The sequence below is a fragment of the Gracilinanus agilis genome, chromosome 4 (assembly GCF_016433145.1).
Source record: "Gracilinanus agilis isolate LMUSP501 chromosome 4, AgileGrace, whole genome shotgun sequence".
In the NCBI taxonomy this organism is placed as follows: Eukaryota; Metazoa; Chordata; class Mammalia; order Didelphimorphia; family Didelphidae; genus Gracilinanus; species Gracilinanus agilis.
This window is the reverse complement of record NC_058133.1, coordinates 115,198,806-115,219,933: the sequence shown is the minus strand read 5'-3', so window position 1 is coordinate 115,219,933 and position 21,128 is coordinate 115,198,806. Positions and strand designations below refer to the sequence as shown.

The 21,128-nt window shown below is 38.8% G+C and overlaps 1 protein-coding gene across 1 annotated transcript in view; it reads right to left on the bottom strand.

The window, feature by feature from the left end:
• Positions 1 to 9,689: 9,689 nt before the first annotated feature.
• UTP25 (UTP25 small subunit processor component) overlaps positions 9,690 to 21,128 on the bottom strand; it is a 48,549-nt gene continuing 37,110 nt past the window's right edge. The window contains exon 12 of the mRNA XM_044671829.1: positions 9,690 to 11,441. Within this exon, the coding sequence (XP_044527764.1) occupies positions 11,198 to 11,441 (244 nt within the window). The 3' untranslated portion in view covers positions 9,690 to 11,197. The remainder of the gene's footprint in view (positions 11,442 to 21,128) is intronic.

The following is a 21,128-nucleotide window of genomic DNA, read 5'->3' as shown; positions in this document are numbered from 1 at the left end:
GGATATGACTTTTACAAAAACTACACAGCTAGACAGAGGAAGAACTGACACTTGGGTCCAGCTGCTGCTTCTTCATGATCATGACAATGAATATTTTAGAAATAAGCTTGTACAGTACAGTAAATAGAGACCTAGTCTTGGATCCTGAAAGAATTCGTTCAAAGCCTGTGTGACCCTGGGCTGGCACAACTTCTCAGTGCTCTCTGAGACTAATATAGTGCCAACCTGAAATGATAAAGAGAGATCCCTCATCTCAGAGTTCCTTATGGCAATGGAATCACAGGTCTGGACCCCATCCTATATATAATTAAACATCTCCCAGAATTAAAACCATTAAGGAAAGAGAAAATTTGTCCAGAAGAAGAGATAGTAAATAAATGGAAAACAGAAGATGAAGAAAGAAAATAAAAATACTCATATTTTGTTTCTGACATAATAAAATAGAATTAAATTGGAGATTCAGGAAGAAAATTATTGAAGTAACAGTTGAAAATCAGCATGAAGCACACAGGATGGTCAGAAGAAACAGGTTTGAAATTTAAATCTGTAACTGGTTTTCTCAAAAAACTGTTAAGTGGGGATGATACTTCTATCATCTAACTCAAGGATTGCTGTGAGAAAAGCACTTTGTAGTTTTTAAGGAGCAATAAAACTGTGAGCTAATAGAAAGAAGAAAGAATAGAATTTGGTCAACAAAACTATATGGTCAGAAAAAATGACATTTTCACTACACTGAGGTATAATAAAAAAAACCCAGAGCACTTAAAAAATACCTCAGTCTCTGGGGAGAATGGGCTTAAACTTAGCTCAGATCTTCTACAAAATTGGTCCCATCGACTCTGAGTCTTAACCTCAGCTACTGGAGGGTTGGGTCTCAAACATTACTCCTTTCACCTTGGGGCATCAATGCTGTAAAACCTGGACTCTAGGATATTTCTCTCTTGACATTTCAGAACTCAAAACATCAATTTCTAATCCCTTCAACCAACACTGAAATAAATGCAGACACCAGGGCCCATTTTACATAGGGTCATATTTTAGCCATGGCAAGGAGAGTCCAAGTCTTCTTCCTTTATAATATTGTAGCTCATCAAATGCAAAAAAAAGTCCAACCACGAGACAAGAGAATGTAGCCAAAGGAAAAAATGCCTCAGTCTCTGATCTTTTTGAAGGCACTCGCACCTCTGGCTACATTGCCAGCCCCCAAAATACCTGTCCTAAACATGTGGTAAGTAGACTAGATCCAGCTACAGGATGTCCACACACCAGTGTCCCTCCAGAGCACTGCTCCCACATGTCATGACTACTCTCCCAGAAGCAGACTCCCTAGTCTCTTTAAGGGAGGAGATACCGTCCTAAGTGCCAGACCCTCATTTATCAAAACTGTCCCACTCCTTTTAGGTATCACAATGTTTATCTCTAACAGCAGCACTATCTTATCTTATATCATGTAATGAGTAATATATTTTCCTTTATGTAAAAATAATTTTCCATTTTAATTATTATATTGTTTCATGTGAAAATGTCTTTAAAAGGGCAGTGTGTCTTAAACTTGTATTATCCCTTCACCAAACAGATGAGCTCCAGACTAAAATATATAATTTCTGATAAAAGATTTGCATTTTTGTACTCAGAGGCCAGGTTCAATCTTGAAGGTTTTTCAGTAATCATATATTTTGGCCTGTGCTGCCACTCAGGGTTTTCCCTGGAACATCCTAATTTGGGTTCACCTTGGGAATATCAAATTTTAGTTTATATCTCTCTATAGGCATATATATATATTTACATATAAATATATGTATATCTCCTATGCATTCTGTATAACAAAATGTTAAAGATAAAGCCAGTTTTATTTAACTCACCAAAAATTACAAATGACTCAAACCTAAGTCTAAGCAGTTAAGAGAACTCCTTATGGGTCTCCACCTTTTCTGAGATCTTTATGTGCTGTTCTAGACTTGTAATACTACTTTAGGTAGGACTCAACCACATGGGGAAAGAATTAGGAATTCAAAAGCAACATTTACCTTTTCCATTGGATTTCTGACTCCCCAATGGTCTTCTTCCTCTTCTTAAAATAAATCTAGGTGTGTATTTTTTTAGATGAGTTGTTAAAATAATTTAGTCTCTTTTTGTTATAGTAAAGCTACTTTCTCTTCAGATTCTTCCCTCTGTCTCCTCTTCTTTTCTCCTTACCCTTTTGGTCCCAGGTTCACATTCTGGGAGACTTGGCATATATTAATTTCATTTATTTTTTAAAATAAAATTTTTTGATGTCTCTTGTATTGACAACAAAGCAACTTAACTGCCTCCACCCTTCAGATCAACCCCTGCCCCCCGTGAAGGAAGGAATGAAACAAACATTTATTAAATGCCTCCTCTGAAATAATGAAAAAAAAAAATGTGAAGGAAGGGGGCCTAGCAGTACCAGATATTTAACTGTACTATAAAGCAGCAGTCATCAAAACAATATGGTACTGGCTAAGAGACAGAAGGGAGGATCAGTGGAATAGACTTGGGATAAATGACATCAGCAAGACAATGTATGATAAACCCAAAGAGCCCAACTTTGGGGACATGAATCCACTATTTGACAAAAACTGCTGGGAAATTTGGAAAACAATATGGGAGAGATTAGGTTTAGATCAACATCTCACACCCTACACCAAGATAAATTCAGAATGGGTGAATGCCTTGAATATAAAGAGGGAAACTATAAATAAATTAAGTGAACACAGAATAGTATACTTGTCAGATCTCTGGGAAAGGAAAGATTTTAAAACCAAGCAAGAGTTAGAGAAAATTACAAAATGTAAATTAAATGGTTTTGATTATATTAAACTAAAAAGCTTTTGTACAAACAAAAATAATGCAGCCAAAATCAGAAGGGAAACAACAAATTGGGGAAAATCTTTATAACAAAAAACTCTGACAGGGGTCTAATTACTCAAAGATACAAGGAGTTAAATCAATTGTATAAAAAATTAAGCTATTCCCCAACTGATAAATGGGCAAGAGACATGAATAGGCAATTTTCAGGTAAAGAAAAGTATCAATAAGTACATGAGAAAGTGTCCTAAATCTCTAATAATTAGAGAAATGCAAATCAAAACAACTCTGAGGTATCACCTCACACCTAGCAGATTGGCTAAAATGAAAGAAGGGGAGAGTAATGAATGTTGGAGGGGATGTGGCAAAATTGGGACATTGATGCATTGCTGGTGGAGTTGTGAACTGATCCAACCATTCTGGCTGGCAATTTGGAACTATGCTCAAAGAGCTATAAAAGAATGCCTGCCCTTTGATCCAGCCATACCATTGCTGGGTTTGTACCCCAAAGAGATCATAGATAAACAGACTTGTACGAAAATATTTAGAGCTGCGTTTTTTGTGGTGGTAAAAAACTGGAAAAGGAGGGTATGTCCTTCAATTGGGGAATGGGTCAACAAATCGTGGTATATGCTGGTGATGGAATACTATTGTGCTCAAAGGAATAATAAACTGGAGGAATTCCATGTGAACTGGAAAGACCTCCAGGAATTGATGCAGAGCGAAAGGAGCAGAGCCAGAAGAACATTGTACACAGAGACTGATATACTGTGGTAAAATCGAATGTAATGGACTTCTGTACCAGCAGCAATGCAATGACCCAGGACAATTCTGAGGGATTTATGGTAAAGAACGCTGCCCACATTCAGAGGAAGGACTGCAAGAGAGGAAACATATAAGAAAAACAACTGCTTGAACGCATGGGCTGAGGAGGACATGATTGGGGATGTAGACTCGAAACTACCACACCAATGCAACTATCAACAATTTGGAAATAGGTTTTGATCAACCACACATGATAAAACCAGTGGAAATGTGCATCAGCCATGGGTGGGGGAAGTGCAGGGAGTGAAGAGGAAAGTAGGAGCATGAATCGTGTAACCATGTTAAAAATGAATATTAATAAATGTTCTAAATGAATGAATGCCTCCTCTGTGCTAGGCAATGTGCTAAGAGCTTTACAAATATTTTTTCATTTGATCCTTGAAGCATCCCTTGGAGAAAGATGCTATTATGATCCCCATTTTAAAGACAAGAAAATTGAGGCAGAATTTAGGTGAGTTACCCAGAATCACACATCTAGGAAACATCTGAGACAAGACAAGTTCAGATCTTCCTGACTCTAAGCCTAGTATTATACTCTCTCTGCCACCTACCTGCTTTTGCCCAGGTCTGTGACAAAGAAAAGCAATGAGGTGGAAACATCCAATATAGTGACTACATCTGACAGAGTAGACAACATTCTGTCCAAGTTACCCTTCCTCTCTAGTTTTCATTATCTGTTTTTAAGGACCTTCCTTGGTTTTTCCATTTACTCAGAGTTCATCTTTTAGTGATTTCTAAATTTAAATTGCTGTAAATGATTGTCCTCTCAATTCTGCTCATTTTGCTTTTTACATTCCTACAAATCTTCTGATATTGCTTTGAATTCCTCATATTCATTATTCCTTACTACACAATAATATTCTTTACCATGGTATTTTTGGCTGTGCTCCAATAATAGCTGGCATTTATATATCATTTTAAGGTTTTCAAGGTGTTCTTCAAATATCTCATTTTATCCTCACAACAACCTCGAGAGGCAGGTTATTATCATCTTCATTTTATAGATGAGGAATCTAAGGCAGGCAGATGTTAAGTGACTTGCCCAGGGTCACACAGTAAGGGTCAGAGGGCCAGATTTGAACTTAGGTCTTCTTATCTCTAGTTCAGAGCTCCATCCACTGGGCCATTTAGCTGCCAAACAGCAAGTACTCACTTTGTTTACAGTTTTATATTACCACAAAGTGCTGCTTTAAATATTTTGATATATAAACTTATACTTTATACTATATTGTTACACATACAATAACAGTATCATATCATATCATATTATATTACCTGTTCCTATCTTTTACTTCCTTTGGGAGGTAAGCCCTGTAGAAGATTCATTGGGTCAAAAGGGTAAGAAGGTAGTCGTGTTTCTTTCATAATTCCAAACTGATGTCCAGAATATTTGGGTCTTAACACTCCTCTTACCAACATTTCTTCCCAGTTTCTTCCCATTGTGCTGATCCATCTTACCTTTTTCATCTCCATGGCTAGAAAGACCTCTCTAAATGAAATCTCATGGGCCTACATATCATTTCCCTTTATCTCTCTCCATCAGGTAGCAGCCCACTTTCCATCCAGTTCTACAAGAAACCACACTTAGTCCCCTTTGAAAAAAACAAGCCCAAAGCTCAGGACTGTGAATGCACTCTTTACTCAACTAAGTCCCAGAAAAAAAGTCTTATCAATAAAGGCATAGAAGACTTGGGACAAACCAAAAACAATCCATACTTTGTAAAGGAAAGACAAAAGGGGAAGAAACTCACCCATCTGGGCATGCCAGCTACGTGTACTGGCCTGAGCTGGGATTGTACAGAGGGGATGGAATATTTTTTGGAAATATGTGTTTTTCAACCTTCTGAAGCCAAAAAATGTATCCAAACAGGATGTATCTTTTTTATATTACAAGTAATTAAGAGCTGACTGTACTGTTCCCATTCCACATTCCCAATTTCATCTAGGCTATACTCCAAGAAAAAAATAATACCTTAGGAACAAAAAGCCTCCAATGGAAGATGGGGTGGGAAGAGAGGCAGATTGAGGTCAAGATGGCAGACTTGGGGGGGAGGAATGGTAGTGTTAGGATGGGCGTTAGAGTTAGTTGGACTACAGAAATCGAAAAATGATTTGTTTTTTTGTTGTTTTTTTTTTAGACTACCTTTGATTACCTTCTAAGTGGAGATATCTCACCTGCCAGCCATCACTCCTCCCTAAGCCCTTCCATTCTGTTAGAGGAAAGGTGACACTGCGGAGGAAAAGCCTTCTACTTTCTCCCCAATTCTCTGCTGACAAGGAGGAAAAGCAGTAGATTCTGTTCCCAGCAGTTTTACTTAACTGGCTGGGTCACCCAAGGGAGCTCACATCCCTCTTTCAGGATATTTCCTCTTTAAAATGTGGAGGTTGGCAAGAATAATAAGACTCCTCCTTAAGTGACATTCTATGGATCCCAGGAAAACCAGATCCAGAGAAATGATGAAGCCAGTGGCCCTAGAGGGCTTTGAGCTCTAAGTGTAGGAGGGCCTGTTCCTGAAATCAGGCCAAATCACCAATTTTCTGCTTCCTTTTCCACCAGTGCTGCAAACAGGTCTCTGCCTTCTGTCAGCTGCTCTCAATTACATTTGGGGCTTTTCAGTGTTATAAGCATCTTCCAATTCCTCATCTCTCCACCCTCAGGCTTCCCTCTGCTCTGGGAGACCAGTGGCCTATAAATTTTGGGGTCTAGCAGACTCACTTAGCCCTAGGTTGGGACCAATCCCAACTATGCTTCCCTTCTCCTCCATCAGCTCCTCTACTGGCCTGCTCTGCCCTCTTTGGTGGCAATGACAGTGGTAGTGCCTTCCCAGTCTCAACCCCTCGAGAAAGTCAGCAGTGCCAGGCCCTCCCTCTTCCCCTAGGACATCTGTATTCAATTAGTATCCAGTGGAAGCCATCAGAGAAGGCTGTTTAGCTTCTGGGCTCTCTGAGTTTAATGCCATTAAAAAAAAAATGTTGTATACTGAGCAGCCAGCTGTGGGAGGCATTCACAATTCCAGTGCACCCTCCAAAAAAGAATCCCAAACAAAGCAGTTTTTAAAAGTTACTATTTGGAGGAAAAAGTGTTTTCAGGCTTCTAGCAGAATCTTTTTTTCTCTCAGACAGAAGACAGAGTCAATTAATTTCAAATTAATTCAATACAAGTATACATTAAACAACTACTATGTCCCAGTCTAAGCTTTGGGGATACAAAGACAAAAGAGACACCTTTTCTGCCCTCAAAGTGTTTAATGGAAGAAAACCAGATACAAAAATAAATATGTAGTATATACAAAGGATTGGGAGGAGAGGAGATGGAAGAGCCCTAATTAGTGGGGGGAATCCAGAAAGTCCTTTTATAGGAAGTGGCATTTGAGATGAACGTTGGGGGAATAAGGGATTCTAAGAGTAAGGAGGGAGAGCATTCCAAGCATGGGAAACAGCTTTGTAAAACCAAGAAAGGTGAGAGGCGTATCATGTACAAGGAGCAACAAGTGGGTCAACAAGCATATCTGCTTCAGCTAACCTAGATGAGCTTTAAGATGCTCACATCGGGTGAGTCACTAAATAATAAAAATGTTAAGCCATAGCAACCCTAGGTGGCACAGAGGGATGAAGCATCAAGCTTGAAGTCATCAAGCTTGAAGTCAGGAAGATGAGTTCAAATGCTCTTCAGATACTAGCTATGTTACTTAACCTCTCTGCCTTAATTTCTCCATCTGTAAAATAAAGAGTTGATTCAATGGCCTTTAAGGTCCCTTCTAGCTCTAAATCTGATTCCATGACCTGACAACAGAGGGGTTGTAACTGGCATTGGTGGAAGGACTACACTGATAAAATCAGCCATTAAAGTAGAAAATTTTTAAGTACCATCTCCTTCAAGAAAATTCTTGCTATAGCCTACCCTAATCATTCCCTTTGCACCATGTTTAACATAATGTTGTTCAGTCATTTTAGTCATGTCTGACTCTTTATGACTTCATTTAGGATTTCTTGGTAAGGATACTCGAGTGGTTTGCCATTTTCTTCTCCAGCTCATTTTACAGATGGGGAAGCTCAGGCCAACAGGGTTAAATGACTTGCCCAGAGTCACACAGCTAGTGTCCAAGGATCTGAACTCAGGGAGATGGAGTCTTCTTGGCTCCAGGCACTCTTATCCACTTTGCCTCCTAGCTGCCCCATTAACACAATAATGTCAATTATAAAGTTTTAGAGTTTGTGATATCCTTTGCTTATATGATCTCATTTGATTCTCAGAACTCAGTGAGAACTAAGAACTCCATTAGGATAGGGTCTGGACCTGGGATTCCATCAGGATAGGCAACTCCCAGATGGGGCAATTCTCTTCTCCCCAGTGCAGGTGGGCACCTTGTCTGCAACTTTATAGAGCTGCCTAGAGTTCTAAAAAGATAAGTGATTTGCCCAGGGTCATCCTGTCTGTATGTGTCAGAGGTGGGACTTGGCTCCCTGTCCGGCTCTCTATCCATGCAGTTCCCCTTTGTAGACACTACACCTATTATTCCTATTTTACTAGTGAGGAAACTGAAGTGTGGAGAAATAAAGTGACTCAGCCATGGTCAGAGAACCTGTAAGTATCAGAAGCAGAATTTGAACTCAGTTCCTTCCTGTCTCCAAGGCCAGGGCTCCCTCCCTTATACTATGCTGCCTTTCCCAGGGAACTTCATCTACGCATAAACACCCTGGCGTGTTCCCACACTGGTGTGTTTCCATGGGTGCATAGACTACCCTCTTGGGTCGACTGTAAGCTCTTGAAAGGGCAGAGACCATATCTTTTTCATTAGCATTCCCTGGAACAGCTAACAGGGAGCTGTGCAAAGGAGACCTTCTTCAATAATGTTGTGTGGAATGAATGAGCCTCATTTAGTGCCTTTTTTCCCAAAAGAGCTTTATGTTTGAGAGGAAGAGTCCACTGGGTTGGCAATGATTGAGCACAGAATAGCAAAGTGCTCACTAAAAAGGCTCAAGGGACTAGGTTTGAAAATGAAGACTGCTCAGATCTCTTAAGACACTCTTTTGCTCCACATAAACTTGGACTCAAGGGTCTGGAATATCAAGGAGTCTCAATTGTTCATCCACACACTGAGGTTGTTCCAAAGTCAATGGCCTCTTGTGATTTGAAACAATCAGATTTTTTTCAGGGAAGTGAAGGGGAGGAAGGTTATCTTAGAGGTTATTTCATCCAAACCTCTTATTAATCAGCAGAAGATGCCAAGCCAGGAAAAGGGACTTGCTCCAGGTTGCACAACCAAGAAGTACAAGCATGAGTCCAAATGCAAACTCCACACAGGTCTATATACTCTCTACCCACTTTTTAATCCCTTACAATTTGACAACCAATTCTCATTACTCTACTGGATGTTGTCTCTAAGTTTAAAAAAAAAAATCAATTGCTAAATCCTATGACTTTCTCAGCTGCTTCCTCCTTGCTCATTCTGTAGCTTCTGACATGGCTGACCACAGGTTCCTACATATAACTTCTCTTATAAATTGCCTATTAACACTCTCCACATTCTATTTATTTGACTACCCCTTTGCTGGTTTTTCATTTGTTCAGTTGATGAGCATTTAAAATGCCTGCAGGGCCAGGCATCATGCCAGGTCTCAGGGGTACAATGAAAATCCCTAAGGGGATTATACTCCAAAGAGAACATCCACCTCTTCATCATCTTTTGGTTCAGCATTTGCCTTCTCCTAAGTGTAGGTATTCCCTCATGGCCTGACATGTTTAGAAGGTTGTTCCTTTAACAAAATAGATAAAGGAGAGGCAAGTTTAGGGGAAAGGTAATAAATTCTGTTTTGGATGTGTTTATTTTGAGATGCCAATGGAACTTTCCAGGTGGAAAGATCCAAGAGATAGCTGGTGATATGGAAATGGGGCTTAAGAGAGAGTCAAGGGCTGGATATGAATTAATTAATCAAGAAACATTTATTAAGCACCTACTATGCACTACTGCGCTAAGTGTTGGAGATACAAAGAGAGGCAAAAGATAATTCTTGTCCTCAAGGAGCTTACCTCTCATAGGGAAACAATAATCAAACAAATATATACAAAGCAAACTATGTACAAGATAAATAGGAAATGATTAAGGAGGAGGAGTAGGGGAGGCTTTCTTTAGAAGGTAGTATTTTAGTTGGAACTTTAAGGAAGTCAAAGAATTAGAAGAAATGTGGATACTTATCAATTGGGAAACTGTTGAAAAAATTGCAAAGGAATGCAATATCACTTAATCACTGCCTGCCCTAGTTTCCTCATCTGCAAAATGAGGATAATAAGAGCATCTACTTCCTACAGTGGTGGTGAAAAAAACAACCTAATATTTAGAGAAGTCTGGCAAAACTTATATGAAGAGAGGCAGGGAGAAGTAAGTAGAACCAGAGTGATTTATATGAGCCCAGTAAGGTAAAAGAAGGTACTGAAAAATATCATCACTGATCAATGCAGTGATTATTATGATTTCAGAAGAATGATGAATCAGGCATGGATTAAAAGTACTGAATAAGGCATACATTATTGTACTTGCCCAGTGGATTCATTGGTTTTGCTTAATCATAATTTGTTACAAGGAACAATCCTCTTGATGGCAAGGCTAGAGATATGTACCTGGGAAGGGAAAATGTTGTAAACAACAATTTTTAAAAATGCTATACACATACAAAAAAAGTAGAGGAAGGAAATGAGCATTTATTAAGCACCTACTATGTGTGAGGCACCCGCGCTAAGCATTTTACAAATATAGTCACTTTCCATCTGCAGCTTTGCTTTGTTTCAACTCCAGAGAACAAGATCTCTGTCCCAGGAAACTTCTCCCTCCTCTTTCTGGCATCCTTTTGTGTGTGGTCTTCCCCTAGTAGACCTTAAGCTCCTTGAAGGCATGAGATGTCTTTTTCTTTTTTATATCGCCAGCACCTACCAGTTAGTAGGTGCTTAATAAACACTGATTGAACTGAAAATTATCTCATTTGATTTTCACAACCACCATAGGAGATAGTTCCTATCATTATCATCAATTTACAGATGAGGAAACTGAGGCAGGCAGTGATTAGGTGACTTTCCTAGGACTTGAACTTGGAGCCCTGGCCTAACTGTTCCACCTGTCTACCTCACACATAACGAAGGGTTATCTATCACCAGTCACTTTGTGCCTTATCATTGAATGGAACGACCAATTACAGGTATGCCCTCTTTTGTGAAAGCCTGCTAGACAAAACATATAAACTTACCAACTTGAATCAAATTAGTGATTACAAAAATAGTCCATGATTTACAAAAAGTTTCCAATTTACACTTCTTTTAAATGTCTTTTAACTTGTCTTCCTGTGCTCCCCCAAAGTATTTAAAATAGCCTTTGATTTACTAAAATTCAGTTTACAAAGACTTTTCATGCAAAGTGTTTTAGATGTATCAAGGCACAGAATGAAGCTGTCAGATGTCTTCTTCAAGATCAACTTCTCAGAACCACATCCATTCAGCACCAGGTCATCAGGTGGGTTACATAACTCCATCCCCATGTCACCAAAGTCTAACTCATTTTTCTCCAGTAATAAAGAGGTGAACATTCTTCTTGGACTGAAGCATCTGCGCTGCCCGCTCCATGCCAACCACAGCTGCCAATCTCTGGGCATCATACTTTGAATACAAGACAGTACAGGTCCATGTGGCTTCCTCCCCACCACCAGTGGCTTTCAGCATATTGCAGACTTCACTGTAGAAATGGGGATAGGTTGGCAATTCGTAGAAAATCAGATTCCTGATGCCCTTTATTGTGTACCTGTTGGAAAGACAAAGAAATACCCAAAAAGGGGCATGTGTTGAGCATATCAATAGGAAAGACTCTATCAAAAACTACTAAAAGAGTATCTGGCAAAATATTCAACTTGATTATCTATATGAATCATTAGCAAGGATACCTATTCTTTTGTGAAAAGGAAGTTCACTAAGGCATCTTTTTTTTAAGAAAAAATAATAGGAAAAAAAGGCCAGATAAACAGGACAGCTTAGACTGTTACAAAATGAACAAGAAGTACACAAGCTCTAGATAAGAGATAAGAAAAGGAATGGCCTTGGAAGGAAATTTGAAAGAGGATATATGCAGCATTAGAACTATTATGTTAAAAACAAATCAATCAAAGCCGAATGCTACAAAATTGCAAAGAAAAAGCATGGTTCCCCCAAGAAGAGATATGAGAAGACGACTCCTTTAGTCCTTTGCAGAAGTGGAAGGTCCACAGGTGCGCAACATAACATTTATTTTCTTAAAAATCACCATATACATTTTAATTATACTTAAAACAAAAAAATATGGTACATAGTAGAGATCCACAGCTTCCTATGCAGTCCTTTCCCTGTTTTTCTTTGAATAAGTGTGTGGGACAGCATTGCGAACAGTGGACCCCACCAGTTTAAGTTCACAAACTCAGGGTTGAGAAGCCAAAGTATAAGATAGCAGTTTATTCTTTCATAAAAGAGGATATTCCCAGCTTTGGATGCTTAGAGAATACCAATGCATTGAATTCAGAGTACCAACTTATAGAGTTTCCAATCACAAAATCCTCCCTCCTTATCTCCCTCCTCCCATCCTCTGTTCCTGTCAGATTTCAGTCATTGGAACCATGGCCCCCAGACCAGGGTTTGAAGAACAATGAGTAAGTTCATATGCAGAGGGAACATGAACATTCTTTGACTCTATGACACCTTGATGAAATAAGGAATTACCCTTGGATGGAGGCTTCTTGTTTCCAGAAAACTACTCAACCCCTCAAGGTCTTTGAAATTTAAAGTGGAAAGGCCAAAGGTTTTATTTTTAGAGAAGGGGGTGTTCTTATTCTAAAAGGTCTAAGGAAGAATACTAACTTCTATACAGGCTTCTGAAAATACTGGGGCACAGGTTAAAAAGGCTTACAGAAACACTTCTTATGAGAAAGACACAGAAAGATCCCAATCATAAGGAAATGTTTGTTTTAGATATTTGACAAATTCATAATAAAAAGGCAAAAGAAAAAATTTTCCCCTAGAAACAAAAGGAGAAAGCAGTATGTAGTGGCAAGGGCACCCTCAGGAAGAATAAAGTTTCTGTTAGTTGAGAGGTTGAAATGTTGGTTGAAAAAATTAAAGCTATAAAGATGAAACAAGAGAGCCAAAGTGCATGGTAGCATGAACTAGGGAAGAGATCAGGTTGCACAAAAGAGTTTGGGACTAATTTGGTTGGGAAAACATAGAGTGGGAATGGCTTTGAAAAGAAAAGTAAAAAAGATAGATGTGACCTTATCATTCCTCAACTCAAATATTTCCTATGGTTCATTAATGACTGGGACAAAATACAAAATTCTCAGCTGAGTACCATCCACAATATAGTTCTCACCAACCTTATTTTATATCATGCTACCCTTATGCTCTCTTCCAGTCAAATTAGCCTGCCAATTGTCCTCTACACATAATATACCACCTTTGATCTTCAAGCCACTGCCTAGTTACTTATTTCCATATGTCCAAGATGCACTCCCTCTTCATCTCTATCTTGAACCTTTAGCTCCCTTTAATGATGATCAGAATTTAAGAATATCTTGAAAGGCTAAGCTGTATCTACTGACACAATCATTTTTTTTCAGATTCATTAAGAAAAAAAATAGTGGAATAATGTTTTATATTCAAAGTAAAAATATTTGGGTCACTTGAGGTGCCTAGTGTTTCTAAGTGTATGTTAAAGTCTAGTTCACGTGTCATTGCCTACAAGAGACCTTTTGTGATGCCAAGTTAGAAAGCTCTTTCACTCCTAGAAGTGTTCCCCAACAGTGTACCACACTTAACTGCATACACACATTATATCTTCCTAGGACCAGACTCCTTGAGGTCACTTTTTTTGGTCATTGTAACACAGCACATGGTCCATAACGGAATACGTAATAAATGTTTGCTAAACTGTTCATCCAGAAAACAAGGAGGTTGGACTAAATGGTCTTGAAGGTCTTTTCCAATTCTAGTTCTGACCCTATGACCTATGTTTTAGTTTAATAAAGGCAAATTGGTAAGGTATGTGGTAAGGTATGAATTTAAGCAATAGAAAGAATAATGAAAAAGCAGAAAGCTAGTCATAAAATGAATTTTTGTTCACTGAGTCACAAAAGGAAAGGGCAGAAGACCAGAGTGCAAAATCTGTCCAAAATGAACCAGGATGATTAGAAGAAAAGGAGCGGGAGGGTAAGAAACTGATTCACTCTAAAAAAATTTTTTTAAAGTTCAAAAGTCCCCTGCCACACCATTAGTCACAACAATGTTGTTTGGCTTACTTCATGGCAGACATCCCAAGTCCATCCAGTTAAAAACCTGGCCTGAGGACCCATTAGAAATTACAGGAAAGCAATTAGCTTTAACAGCTTGAGCAATTCAAGTGCTTTTTTGCATCACCATGTCCCATGAGCAAAGCCAACAAATGCAGCAAGGAGGGTGACCCCCTGGGACTGACCATCAGATCAGGATTGAGGTCAGGTTCTCCATCCTGCCAGGGCTCCACAAATGACATGCCACTATTCCAGGTAGGTCTTGACTTTTTGATCAAAGCTCTTCCACCCTTCTCTGCACACACCTCTCCACCTCTCACTCCTCGATATGTCACAGAGAGAAATCTTCAATCTTCCTGCCCCATGGCCAATGGGTATCTGGTCACAAATTCTCTAGGAGACCTCTCCTCCCCACTCTTCCCAGATTTACTCCAGTTCCAATACTCTGTCTACCCTGCCCAGAGCACTTGTCTTTCATACTTGTGGACTTCCTGGGAGAAGACCTTTCCAGATGGGGAGCTGAGGTGGCTGCTGGTGGCTCTGTATCTCAGCCCCACAATACCTCTTTCTTCTTCTTTCTAGCTACTTTTTGTTTCCTCACCTAACCTACCTTTGCTTTTTCTCCTTCCTTAGGGTTTCTAGAAACACTTAAGGCTTAACTCTCAAGTAGGGCCCCAGATCTAAAGTTACTGAACCCTGTTCTACATTCCCACTTTGGGAAAAACATTATAGCAGAGGCTTTATTTTTATTTGTGTTCTTAGCCCATGGGGCAGTGTGGCATGGTAGAAAGTGCTCACAAAACCTTTGGAAGTCAAGTCTTTCTTGGCTTAGCTTTGTAACTATGGGCACATCAGTTATTTTCTCAGAGCTATACAAGAGGAAGAAGAATACTTATGCTGCTGGCCTCCCAAAATGGGTGACAGAGAGAAAACAACTTTATAAAACTTCAAAGGGCTCTGTAAATGAGGATTATTACAGTTATTTGGAGGAAAACATAATTAACCTCAAGTTCTGGCCTATTGAGGTAAGACTGTGCAGATAGGTTATTTCTCTCTTCCACCACTACCTCTCTAAAGGAAAATCTTCAGGACAAATTCTAGTCCTTTTCATTGAACACTGCTAGGGAGCAGTAACAAGGACAATAGGTGGTTGTACTCCTAAATGACCTTAGCATGTCTTTTAGGTTTAATTTCTACAGGTCATTGCTGATTGCTGACACAAATGGTTTCCTGCCAGTTCCTTGGGTTAAGACTGGATGTAATTGTTCCATTAACAACACAAAAGACTATTGTCTTCCCAAGTTATTAATTAGAGATGTGACTGAGAACTCCTTTTGAGACTTGTGACATCTGAAGATTCCTTCTAAGGGCACAAAAGATACTGCAAGAAGTAATATAGAAAACAAGACAAGGGTTTCATAAGAGAATGGGAGGTCCTTAGCTTAACGGAAAGAATACTGAATCTGGAGACAAAGGACCTGGGATCAAACTCAGCCTCAGACTCTTTATTAGCTGTGTTACCCTGAACAAAACCCTTAACCCCTCTTTGCCTCAGTGTTCTCTCATCTGTCAAATGGGAATCCTAATAGCTCCAACCTACCAGGGTTGTTGTGAAGATGAAATTAAATCATAACTGTAAAGCAACTGGCACATTATAAATGCTATATAAATGTTGGCTATTATTATTGGATTTTAAGGCAAAGGACCTGGATTCCAATCTAAGTCTGATGTAAGCTTACTACTGGTGGAAGTTTGACCTTTCTGGACCTGTTTCCTTATCTATAAAATGAAAGGACTGAACTAAGTGATCTCTGAAATCTCTAGATCTATGATCCAACTATAAAAGGCAGATTTAAGAAGTAAATGGTTGCTTAAGAATATAGTGCCTGAGGGGCAGCTGGGTAGCTCAATGGAGTGAGAGTCAGGCCTAGAGACAGGAGATCCTAGGTTCAAACCCGGCCTCAGCCACTTCCCAGCTGTGTGACCCTGGGCAAGTCACTTGACCCCCATTGCCCACCCTTACCAATCTTCTACCTATGAGACAATACACCGAAGTACAAGGGTTAAAAAAAAAAAAAAAAAAGAATATAGTGCCTGAAAACAGATTTTGAAATTCTGAACTACAGTTTAAGAGTTAGAAACAATGATGGGCTCTTGGCCAAAGATGGAATGTACCTAACAAGGGCTACTAAAATTGTAGATTCCTGAAATGCTGCTAGGCTAATCGTAAAGTCTTTAAATTGAGAAGACAGAGGGCTAAAATTGTCTAAGTGTATCTACCAAACAAGAAAAAAACAGGAATACTTACAGTATATTAGTGGTTGGGACACCCATATTCCAAGAAAGATGCCAAAAATAAAACCCCCTCAGAGGTAGTATGGCATAATGGGTAAAATGAAGAACCTGAGTCGAGAGTTCATATACCACCTCTGGCACTAAATAGCTGTGGGACCCTGGGCAAGTCACTAAACTTCTGTCTGCTTTAGATTCCTCAACTGCAAATTGAAGGAGTTAGACTTGGAGACTTCTTAGGTCCCTTTCAACTGTGGTGGGTAAATGTAATAAAGGTAAACAGAAGCACACACTCTAAGCAAAATCAGTTTATTAACAGTGAATGTAGAATTTTTAACAAATCAGGTCAGACTGGCCACTTTTGCTTTTTCAAAAACTCGAGTAATAAAAGGGAAACTCTATCAATATGCAGAAAAGGGAAAAACTAAGTAGTTTTTTAACCTTACAATTGGTTATAGTAGGAAAAGTGGATCAGCATGCAGATGTGGTCAATCACTTCCTTCTCTGATAATTAAGGGATGTTCAATGCTTTGAGGAACTCATCTTCCTCTAGTAATCTTTGTTAGGAGATCAGTACCAACAGATTTGCTGTCCCTAACTTATATAATTGCACACGGCCAAATGACATATCTATGGGAGGGAAGAGAGGCTTATAGACAAAAGCAGATATCCCAGGGACTAATATTATGCATGATGATGACTCTTATTTTCAACCACATCTTTGAACTAATGCTGAAGGAAGACTGCATTCCTGAACAAAGTGAGTTCAAGCAGATACTAACTCAATTATAAAAATCAATTCAAAAAAAATCAATACAGCATAAAATCAATTACACTGAAAAAATCAAATAGAAATCAGTGGTAATATTAATTTTTATCTTCCATAAAATAAGTCTACAAGCACAAAATGCACAATGGATAGCTAACAAGCAGAATGAATTAAGAGATTTTAATGAAAGGAAGCAAATTTCACCTCACTGGTCTCACTGAGACATTATGAGATAGATCCATGACTAGAATATAGTTCTGCAATGGGTATGCATTATTCAAATGAAATAAGATGGGAGATGGTTGGGCAAGAAGTGTTGTATGTGAAGAAAATAAATAAGATTAGCTATTCTCAGCAGTACAAAGATCCAAGACAATTGTAAAGGACCCATAATGAAAATGCTAACCACTTCCAGAGAAAAAAATGATGAAGTCTGAATGTAGACTGAAGGACACTATTTTTTCATTCTTTATTTTCCTTGGGTTTTTTTTTATTCTGTGTTTTCTTTCACAACATACCTAATATGGAAATGCTTTGCATGGCTGCACATGTATAACCTTCACCAAATTGCTTGCCTTCTCAGTGAGGGGAGAGGGGAAGGAAGGTGTGAAAGAGAATCTGAATTATTTTAAATTATTTAAATTATTTTTTAAAAAAAGCAAAAAATTGTTTTTATATGTATCTGGGAAAAAGTAAAAAATAAAAACAATTTTAAAAGAGTAATAATAGCATGTATATTGTGTCTATGATGTGCCAGGAACAATGCTTTACAAATATTATCTCATTTGACCCTCACAACACCCCTGGGAGGTTGCCATTATTATCCCTTATTACATATAAGGTAACTGAAGCAAATAGAAGTTAAGCGACCCACCCAAGCACAGAGCTTACAAGTGTTTGAACCAAAGCTTAAACTCAGATCTTCCTAAATCCAGGCCCAGCATTCTATCCAAGGACCAGAGCATGGCTGATAGGGGGAAGCAAGGTGGGGAATATTTAGTATGAATACCAAAATGAGCCAAAGCAAATATGATGACTTTTTTTTTAACCTTTATCTTCTGTCTTAAAATTAATACAGAGTATCAGTACCAAGGCAGAGGAGTGGTAGGGGCTAGGTAACTGGGGTTAAGTGACTTGCTTAGGGTCACATAGCTAGGAAGTGTCTAAGGCCAGATTTGCCACCTCACTGCCCCTATGATAATTTTTTATCACAGAGACTATCAGGAAAGAAATATGAATTTGAGAGGAGATCTCAAGGCTGACTGAAAGGCCTGAAGGGGGAATCTGAATTATCCAGATGTAGAAAGTTTTCTTTTTGCCAAAGGCAGAACACCAAATAAATTTTTAACTTGCTTTAATAACTTCATACTTCAAATGGTAGAGGAAATGAGAAAATTGCTATTCTGGATCTAATTTTCACCAACACAAAGGAACCGTGTAGTGATATAAAAATGATGGGAACCCATAGGCATAAAGATAGGAATAGATCTGTGTTTTAACTAGTTCAGGAAACTGTCTATCAAGGCAGGTTGGCATCTTTTCTGCAATTTAAAGGCTTGGAGCTGCCCTGGACCTGACTGATTAAATGACTTTTTCCCTAAGTCACTGTGTATTAGAGGCAGGTCTTTAACCAAATGGCTTCAACGCTCTCCCCAACCACTCTAGAGAATTTATCCATGCCAAAATATCAGTAATAAATAAATAGAAGCAGACCTTTTTGTGCTACCAAAGAATAAGAAACAAGATGGGTTAAATTATAGTTTATGATAGAATAAATGACAAATATGAAGATTTTATAAAAGCGAAGAAAGACATACAAATGGTTTTTTTTAAAGTATGCAGATTTGCAGTATGCAAATGTACTACAGAAAACCCCGTCCAAAGTGAATGGAAAACCCCCAAGCAACGGTGTGCAGTTATAATGACCAAACGTGGCCCAAAAAAGAGATAATAAAGATACATCCCCTAGCTCGTCTCTGCAGAGGTAGGGGATGATGGGAGTGGTGTACATCATATACTATAAGAATCAGTTAACAAGAACTGCTTTTCTCCTCTCTTTTTTTATTCTCAGTAACAAAAGATGGCTAGTTGAGTCAAGAAAGTATCCACAAGCCACTCCCACTCCATCTCTCTGACTGTCCCTCATACTTGACATACTCTCCCTTCTCTACTCTGTCTATTGACCTCCCTGGCTTCCTTTATGTCCCAACTAAAATCTTGGGAAGTCTTCCAGAAGCACTCAATTCCTTTCTCTCTATCAATTGTTTCTTATTTGTCCTGAATATGCTTGCCTTTCATATATTTGCATGTCATCTTTCTCGTTAAATTGGAAGCTCCTTGAGGGCAGGACCTTTCTTTTGTATTCTAGAAGTTAGCACATTTGTTGTTGTCCTTCAGTCACTTTCCACTTATGTCCAATTCTTTGTGACCCCATTTAGGGATTTTTTGGCAAAGACCCTGGAGTGGTTTGCCATTTCCTTCTCCAGTTCATTTTATAGGTGAGAAAACTGAGGCAAACAGGATTAAGTGATTTTTATCAGCTACTAAGTGTCTGAGCTTGTATCTGAACCAGTGAAGAGGAGTTTTCCAGACTCCAGGCCTAGCATTCTATCTACTATGTCACCCTTGATGCCCTTTCACTACATTAGGGTTGGCATAGTCTGTTGAGATCATTTTGGATCCTATTCTTCCCTCAAACCTGGAGCTATCCCTCCCTGGTATAAAAGGGAATTCTTTGTTCTTTTTGAGTTTACACTTGTGAAAGGGAATCCTTTATTCCCTTTGTCTATTTTGAGTTAGAAAGCTGGCCTGAAAAGATCTCCAATGCTAGTCTCTGGGAAAGAACAATCCAGTATCCCATTAGTCAGGACATAAAGAAAAGTAAGTGGAGATGGATAGGACATACGCTACGAAAACCGGAAGACAACGCCAGACAAGCATTGTGCTGGAACCCTTCAGGGAGGAGGAAAGTCGGAAGGCCAAAACAGACCTGGCAAAGATCTGCTGAAAATGAAACAAAAACAGTTGGAATGACATGGGCCCAGCTGGGGGAAGTTGCCCAGAACAGAGTCCGTTGACATGAGATGGTGCGGCCCTATGCTCCTAGGGAGTCAACAGGAATAATAAATAATAATAATAATTTTGAGTTAACACTTTGGTCAAGATAACTAAAGTATACCTACTTAGTACCTCAATAGATTGTGAAGAAAGGATTAACTCTCCTTTGTCTACTTTTGAAATGAATCAACAAAAGCTTAAACACCCTACTTAGTACTAAGTGAGAAGCTAGCAAGGTACTTAGGGAATTCACACCCTTAAAAATTCAATCAGCATAAAAAGCAAGGCCTGATATCCTTCAGAGCAGATTGTCTTTGAGAAGATAGTCTGAAGAGATTGTCTTCTGGAGATAGTCTTAGAGGGAGCTTTGCTGGAGACTAGGGCTTGGATCATGGGCTCAGAGCTCAGCTTCTACTTGGACTCTGACTCTCTGATTACTTCCTTAGGTGAGTAAAAGGCTGAACCCTTTCTAGCTTCTGGAGAAACTAGCTTCCATCTTGGAGGGGGCCCGCATGGTTACTCATTACCAGCCTTCCTGGTTGAGAGCTAATGAATCTCTGCCTGGATTAAGCAGACCCAGAGCAAAACATTTAAATTGATAGGATAGATAACTTCTCTATCCCCCTCACATTTCTCTTCTTTATTATTTCCTCTCTATTTGTAAATAAATTTCTGACTCAAGATATAATAAATACTGTCTATCACATAATTTCATATAATCATTGGTCCAACCATTAACTTTAATCTTTACACTGGTTTGCATAATCAGCATATTTAATAAGGATAACATCTTGCATCTAAATAAAAAAAATATGAGATAAACACACAAATGCCAAGTAAACATGTACAAACCTATTAGAGAAAGCTTAAGGGATATGAAGCCAAGGAATGATCCTTTCTAGAATCCAGCTAATATATCTTCTTTGAGACAACAAGTAAAGTAGGTAAAATTGAAAGAGGTTTCTTATATCTGATGGGCTATCATGTGATAGAAAGATTAAACTTGTTATTCAGGGTTAATAAATGGAAATTACAGAGGTGAGTTAAACCTGGTTAAGAAAGT